Genomic DNA, 7,500 nt, shown 5'->3' with positions numbered 1-7,500 from the left:
ATCTTTGTATGTAGTGATTTTGGAATGTAACAAGCATTCTGATAGGCTGATGGAATAGGCAATGACGCACAGTGAATCAGCAGTGTTAGGAGAGTAGAGTTAGGCAGATATGTCAATTTGGCCAAAATATGACTTAGGCAATTATGCTACGAGGCTAACGATATAGAGAAGACACATAGGTAGCCACATTGTGGAGTAGACATCAGTCAGTTTCCCAAGTTAAGTTGACCTTATGACCATTCAAACCTATTCACCCCATCGCTCCCACTTCTGGAGGTGACAAATCTCCACCTTATTCAATAACCTGAAGGACAGATGTTCTGGTGCAGCTCATTTACCCATCTGGATGTACCACAGAGACGCTGTCAGCGCAAAGGAAAACACACAGCAGGCGTTGTTAAGAGAACGGGATATTTTTGCCATCCACTCAGTCAGGGGAGGCTGGAGGAGGTAGAAATCGGAGGACGGGCTCGTTGTGATGAATGGAACGGAGTGAGGAACGGTCTCAAACACGACTGCATCAACATCACTGTTGTCTGTGTATGAAACACAGTCAGCCCTGACATGGATGAGCCTGTATGAAGCAGTGGTGAACCTGGGTATCGCTGCCATCTAGTGGACACAGGCTGTCAACGCACCATGAAACTGCTGCGTCACTCTCTGTGACAGCAGCCTAACACACAGCTACTGCCATGTTAAAGATGGCCGCCGCACGTGAGACATGAACCCACGGCTGACCACGGAGAGCACGACTGCTGCCTCACCCTCTAACAGCATCTAGGCCTGGGAGGCTGGCGGAGGTAGAAATCGGAGGACGGGCTCTCTCTAACGCATGGAATGGTACCCCCTCATTCCGTTCCATGCATTGCAGTGAGCCCGGCCTCCGATTCCTACCTCCGCCAGCCTCCCCCTGGCCTCCAGAGAGAGGAGGAGGACCAGGGTTCAACAAGTCACATTTAAGCCTTTTTAGACCTCTTTGAATATAATTTTAGACCTATTCGCGACACCATATGATAGCTATTTGTCATCCTCAAGGTGATGAACTCAGGTATTTCACTGCCATACAAACAAAAAAGTCTGAAGGATAATTAATATAAAATAAATGTTGGTTCCAGCTTGATTAATTTCCGCGTAAATAGAAAATCGGACTGATTTCCTTGCAGGACAAGCTAAATCTAATTTTTAAGACCTTGCACCTCATTTTTTGGACCTAATAACAGAAATGTGAGACCTTTTTAGGACTTATAAATCGGAATGCTGGATTTTAGACTTCATGGCTTTTTAAGACCAGCGCGGGAACCCAGCCTCACCTTGTTCTGTCCGTCTGCAGGCTCCTCCCCTACGTTGTCCAGGGAGCCCATCTTGGACCGGGTCTTGCCGTTCCCCTTACGGCTCTCGATCTTCACGTCTCCTCCTCCTGAGGGACACACTGGGTTAGATGGAGGGAGGGACGGATGGAGGGAGGGAGGGTTAAATGGATGGAGGGATGGATGGACGGACAGACAGACAGGTAAGAAGAGAGAGAGAGAAAGAGTGAGTGAATGTGTGAGTGACAGAGAGAGAAAGAGGGAGAGGGAGAGAGAGAGAGAGAGAGAGAGAGAGAGAGGGGGAGAGGGACAGGGACAGGGAGAGAGAGAGGGAGAGGGGGAGAGAGAGAGAGGGGGAGAGAGAAAGAGAGGGAGGGGGAGAGAGACAGAGAGAGGTGGAGAGAGAGAGCGTGAGAGAGAGAGGGAGGGAGTGAGAGGGAGAGGGAAAGAGACAGAGAGAGGGGGAGAGAGACAGAGAGGGGAGAGAGACAGAGAGAGGGGGGGAGAGAGAGAGACAGAGAGAGGGGGAGAGAGAGAGAGAGAGCTAGAGGGAGAGAGAGAGAGAGAGCGTGAGAGAGCGGGGGAGAGAGAGAGAGAGAGAGAGAGAGAGAGAGAGAGAGAGGGAGAGAGAGAGCTAGAAGGAGAGGTTCTCACCAGGCTTGTATTTTATGTTGTCCTTGGAGCCACACTTGGAGGTCACCTTGCTGAGGTCCACCTTCTTAGTCAGGATCTGGACCTGGGGGGCGACCAAGAACAAGATGGCGGCCGGGTTTTTACCACAGTAGGAACCACCAATCACTAAGCTCCTCCCACTGAGCGTGGAGCCAAACTAAGACAGCTGAGATGCAGCAGCCATGTCGTTCTGGGAGGATGTGACTCCTCTGAAATGGAGCTGAGATGTTTTTTTCCTCAATGAAACAGCAAACATACAGAGACGTACAGGAAGAGACAGATGTAACGCTAGCTATCTCTGATCACACGGTGCGCACACACACACACACACACACACACACACACATACACACATACACACGTGACAGTGAGCTTTGGGGAAGGCAGCCATATGAGAGCACTGGACCTGAGTCCCAAATTAGCCCCTAGCCCGTAGGGTGTAGGGTATAGGGAATAGGGTTTAGGGTACAGCAGGGGCTAGGGTGTAGGGTGCAGCACGGGCTAGTAAAGTGTAGGGGCTAGGGTGTAGGGTTTGGTTTGGGACTCAGCCCTAGGTAGTGTACTTACGTTCCCCCCTCCGGGGACATGCTTGATATTGTCCTTGGACCCGCAGCGGGACGTGATGTGGCTGAAGTCCAGCTTTTTATGGACTATCTGAACCTAGAACAGCAGCAGAGCCAGGGTCACTGGAGAGGTCAAGGGTCACTGGACAGTTAGTGCAGGGGGGGGGAGGAGAGGAATGGTGAGGGGGTGAGGGTTAATAGAGAGGTTAGAGGTGGTGAGGGAGGGGGGGAGGGTGAAGGGAGACTAGGAGATCCTAGTTGGTGGAGGAGGGTGGGGGAGGGGAAGGGGGGAGGCAGGGGGGAGGCAGAGCCATGGGTATTACAAAGCATTGTGGGGATTTCATCCGCAAACTCGTAATATGTTTCATAACATGGAACATTCGCGGGCGGCCATGTCGGCACCGAAGGTTCCAGAAGGATGAACGGTCTCCATTGTCTCCGTCAGGTTCTAGAATGTTGCTGTTGTTGTCATGGAACGTTCGGTGACAAAATGGCGGCCTAGTTTGCCTGGTAAGGAAGCTCAGTAGGTGAATGACTCAGCCAGCGTGAGGAGGACATGTTAGAGCATTCAGGTCAGAAGGTCACACACACACACACACATCACTCAGCATCTACTGGACATGCACACCGCCTCTGTCCACCTCTGGATGGTCAAAGCATTGACATACGTGAGAACAGAAAGAACACACACACACACACACACACACACACACACACACAGGCACACACACACACGACTGCTATCTCTACTGAATTTCAGTTAAAAAGTAAGAGAGTGTCAGAAAGAAAGGAAGAAAGAAAGGAAGAGAGCCCTGCTGTTGACCCTGCGGCTGAGAGAGGTGCCTTCTGGGTAGATGAGAGAGGTGCCTGCTGGGAAGACTAAAACCTCCCCCAGGGGAGGCTGGGGGAGGCTGGCGGAGGTAGAAATTGGAGGACGGGCTCATTGTAACGCATGGAGAGAGAAATGAATGATACCATTCCCTTCTACCATCCCATGATTTACAATGAGCCCCTCTGCTGCCTTATACAAGTCTGCTGAATACTGTCTGAGAGAGAGAGGGAGGGGTAGAGAGAGAGAGAGGGAGAGAGAGGGAGAGAGAGAGAGAGAGGGAGGGGTAGAGAGAGAGAGAGGGAGAGAGAGGGAGAGAGAGGGAGGGGTAGAGAGAGAGAGGGAGGGAGAGAGAGGGAGAGAGAGAGGGAGGGGTAGAGAGAGAGAGAGGGAGAGAGAGAGGGAGAGGGAGAGGGAGAGAGAGAGAGAGAGAGAGAGAGAGGGAGAGAGAGGGAGAAAGAGGGAGAGAGAGACAGAGGGAGAGAGAGAGAGAAAGGGAGATAGAGGAGGAGGAGAGGAGGAGGAGAGGAGGAGGAGGAGGAGGAGAGGAGGAGTGGTGTGGTGGTCAGAGGGACTCACCTTGGCCTTCTCTCCGTCTTTGGCCGCGGTCCCCTGGGCCTCTGTCTTGGCCCGGGCCGAGGACACCTGGGGAGACAAGAGCCTGGGTCAGCACCAGAACACTGGACCTGGGTCAGTACCAGAACACACTGGACCAGGAGACAAGCACCCTGGGTCAGTACCAAGGATGATGCAAGGATAAATGGATGGATAGAGTGATGGATGCATGGATGAATGGAGGGATGGATGGATGGGTGCAAGGATGAATGGATGGAGGGATGGATGGATGGGTGCAAGGATGAATGGATGGAGGGATGGATGGAAGGATGGAGGGATGAATGGAGGATGCATGCATGGATGGATGGATGGATGAATGGATGGATGGAGGATGCATGCATGGATGGATGGATGCATGGATGAATGGATGGATGGAGGATGCATGCATGGATGGATGGATGCATGGATGAATGGATGGAGGGGGGGATGGATGGATGGATGCAAGGATGAATAGAGGGATGAATGGATGGAGGGATGGGTGGATGGATAGAGGGATGGATGGAGGGATGACCTGTATATCATCTACCGCCTGTCCATGGAAGTGCAATGTCTCAAAAGACATCAAATCTAACGTTTCCTGCAAACGTCTTTTACTTCTGTAAAGAACCCTTTTAGGTTGATATCTTCTCTATGCATGTGTTGTAATCAGGTGCGTGTCTGTCTCCTCTGCATGCGATAACAACACATGAACTCGACCGAGGAAGCGATGATTAATATTGTAGGAGGTCTCGTCTCTCTGACAGGTAACCTTTCTGTGGCTGTGACAGCTGTGATGACGGAGGTAAACACGCCGCTCTGGGTGAGGAACATGTTGATGATCTGCTGTATCTGTATGAATGCTGCCTCTGTCTCTGATCCCTCTCTTCTGGGGTTGTTGCAGATGAACAGATAGAGAGAGAGAGAGAGAGAGAGAGACAGAGAGAGAGAGAGAGAGACAGAGAGAGACAGAGAGAGACAGAGACAGAGACAGAGAGACAGAGACAGAGAGAGAGACAGAGACAGAGAGAGAGACAGAGAGAGACAGAGAGACAGAGAGAGAGACAGAGAGAGAGAGAGAGAGACAGAGACAGAGACAGAGAGAGAGAGAGACAGAGACAGAGAGAGAGGGAGAAAGAAGCTGAGAAGCGGAGGGATAGATTGGTATGAGAAAACACAGATGGGGCTTTGAAGTGGAAACCGTGAGGAGAGAGAGAGAGAGAGAGATGGGAGGGGAGATATAGAAAGACGGAAAGGCAGAGAGAGATGAAGAGAGAGAGACAGAGACAGACAAAAAAGAAAGAAAGAAAAACAGTGAAATAACAAGCAGGTCGGTAGAAAGAAAGAGAGAGAGAGAGAAAGAGGGGTGTAAAAGAAAGCAAGGATGAGACGGTGATGACGTGATGGTGATGACGTGATGGTGATGACGTGATGGTGGAATGACGTTGGACAGCTGTCATGGATGTGATAGAGAGACCGGCTAGCAATCCGAAGGTCGCTGGTTCGATCCCCGCCTCAGGAGGGAGCTGCATGTGCCCTTGAGCAAGGCACTTAACCCTTACATGGCCGACTATGGCTGACCCTGTGCCTAGAGCAAAAAAATACCAAATTCCAATGATTGACTGACAAGTTGATTGCCATGGCAATAAACAATGATATTATTAGCATTGAGAGCATGCTAACGCTAACGCTGTCACTATCAGTCAAGGCTCAAGGCCCGCATTCACACTACCGGGCTGAGCTGAGCTGAACCAAGCTGAACTGGGCCAAGCTGTACTGGGCCGAGCTGTACTGGGCCGAGCTGAACTGGGTCAAGCTGTACTGGGCCAAGCTGTACTGGGCCAAGCTGTACTGGGTCAAGCTGTACTGGGCCAAGCTGTACTGGGCCAAGCTGTACTGGGCCAAGCTGTACTGGGCCAAGCTGTACTGGGCCAAGCTGTACTGGGCCAAGCTGAACTGGGCCAAGCTGTACTGGGCCAAGCTGTATTGGGCCAAGCTGTACTGGGCCAAGCTGAACTGGGCCAAGCTGTACTGGGCCAAGCTGTACTGGGCCAAGCTGTACTGGGCCAAGCTGTACTGGGCCGAGCTGTACTGGGCCGAGCTGTACTGGGCCGAGCTGTACTGGGCCGAGCTGTACTGGGCCGAGCTGTACTGGGCCGAGCTGAACTGGGCCAAGCTGTACTGGGCCAAGCTGTACTGGGCCAAGCTGTACTGGGCCAAGCTGTACTGGGCCAAGCTGTACTGGGCCAAGCTGTACTGGGCCAAGCTGTACTGGGCCAAGCTGTACTGGGCCAAGCTGAACTGGGCCAAGCTGTACTGGGTCAAGCTGTACTGGGCCAAGCTGTACTGGGCCAAGCTGTACTGGGCCAAGCTGTACTGGGCCGAGCTGTACTGGGCTGAACCGGTTCTGGTCTGGTTCCACGTCTCCACAGCTGCTGTCCCAGAGCAGAGCAGGAGAGGCCCGTGTGAGGAGGAGGTGTATGACCCAGCATGGTTTGGGTCGGCCCTGTCGTGTGTAAAGGCCCAGACGTCTCAAACACCCCCCCCCCCCCCCCGACCTCCACATCCACCTCCACAATATCAGGTTCCCCCCAAAGAATGGAGAAGTGACACTCCACCATCCCATAGTAACCACCCGCCCCCCTCCAGACCCCCCCACACCCATCTATCCTCCATCCCTCCCATAACAAGCTCCACCCACCCTGCCTCCACCTCCACCCTGCCTCCACCCCAACCCCATAACAACCTCCACCTCCACCCTGCCTCCACCCCCAACCCCATAACAACCTCCACCTCCACCCTGCCTCCACCCCAACCCCATAACAACCTCCACCCACCCTGCCTCCACCCCCAACCCCATAACAACCTCCACCTCCATCCTGCCTCCACCTCCACCCTGCCTCCACCCCAACCCCATAACAACCTCCACCTCCACCCTGCCTCCACCCCAACCCCATAACAACCTCCACCTCCACCCTGCCTCCACCCCCAACCCCATAACAACCTCCACCTCCACCCTGCCTCCACCCCAACCCCATAACAACCTCCACCTCCATCCTCCTGCCTCCACCTCCACCCTGCCTCCACCCCAACCCCATAACAACCTCCACCTCCACCCTGCCTCCACCCCAACCCCATAACAACCTCCACCTCCACCCTGCCTCCACCCCCAACCCCATAACAACCTCCACCTCCACCCTGCCTCCACCCCCAACCCCATAACAACCTCCACCTCCACCCTGCCTCCACCCCCAACCCCATAACAACCTCCACCTCCACCCTGCCTCCACCCCAACCCCATAACAACCTCCACCTCCACCCTGCCTCCACCCCAACCCCATAACAACCTCCACCCACCCTGCCTCCACCCCCAACCCCATAACAACCTCCACCTCCACCCTGCCTCCACCCCCAACCCCATAACAACCTCCACCTCCACCCTGCCTCCACCCCAACCCCATAACAACCTCCACCTCCACCCTGCCTCCACCCCCAACCCCATAACAACCTCCACCCACCCTGCCTCCACCCCCAACCC

The 7,500-nt window shown here is 53.7% G+C and overlaps 1 protein-coding gene across 1 annotated transcript in view; it reads right to left on the bottom strand.

Moving 5' to 3' along the window:
- Nucleotides 1-4,796, bottom strand: part of LOC308151803 (uncharacterized protein) — a gene marked incomplete at both ends in the record, with an annotated part of 9,010 nt that extends 4,214 nt beyond the window's left edge. The window contains 5 exons of the mRNA XM_080524698.1: nt 1,311-1,417; nt 1,962-2,043; nt 2,547-2,639; nt 3,951-4,016; nt 4,728-4,796. Of these exons, the coding sequence (XP_080380824.1) occupies nt 1,311-1,417; nt 1,962-2,043; nt 2,547-2,639; nt 3,951-4,016; nt 4,728-4,796 (417 nt within the window). The remainder of the gene's footprint in view (nt 1-1,310; nt 1,418-1,961; nt 2,044-2,546; nt 2,640-3,950; nt 4,017-4,727) is intronic.
- Between the last annotated feature and the right edge of the window lie 2,704 nt (nt 4,797-7,500).

The sequence above is a fragment of the Nansenia antarctica genome (assembly GCF_963989245.1).
Source record: "Nansenia antarctica genome assembly, chromosome: 2".
NCBI lineage: Eukaryota > Metazoa > Chordata > Actinopteri > Argentiniformes > Microstomatidae > Nansenia > Nansenia antarctica.
This window is presented reverse-complemented; position numbering and strand designations above follow the sequence as displayed.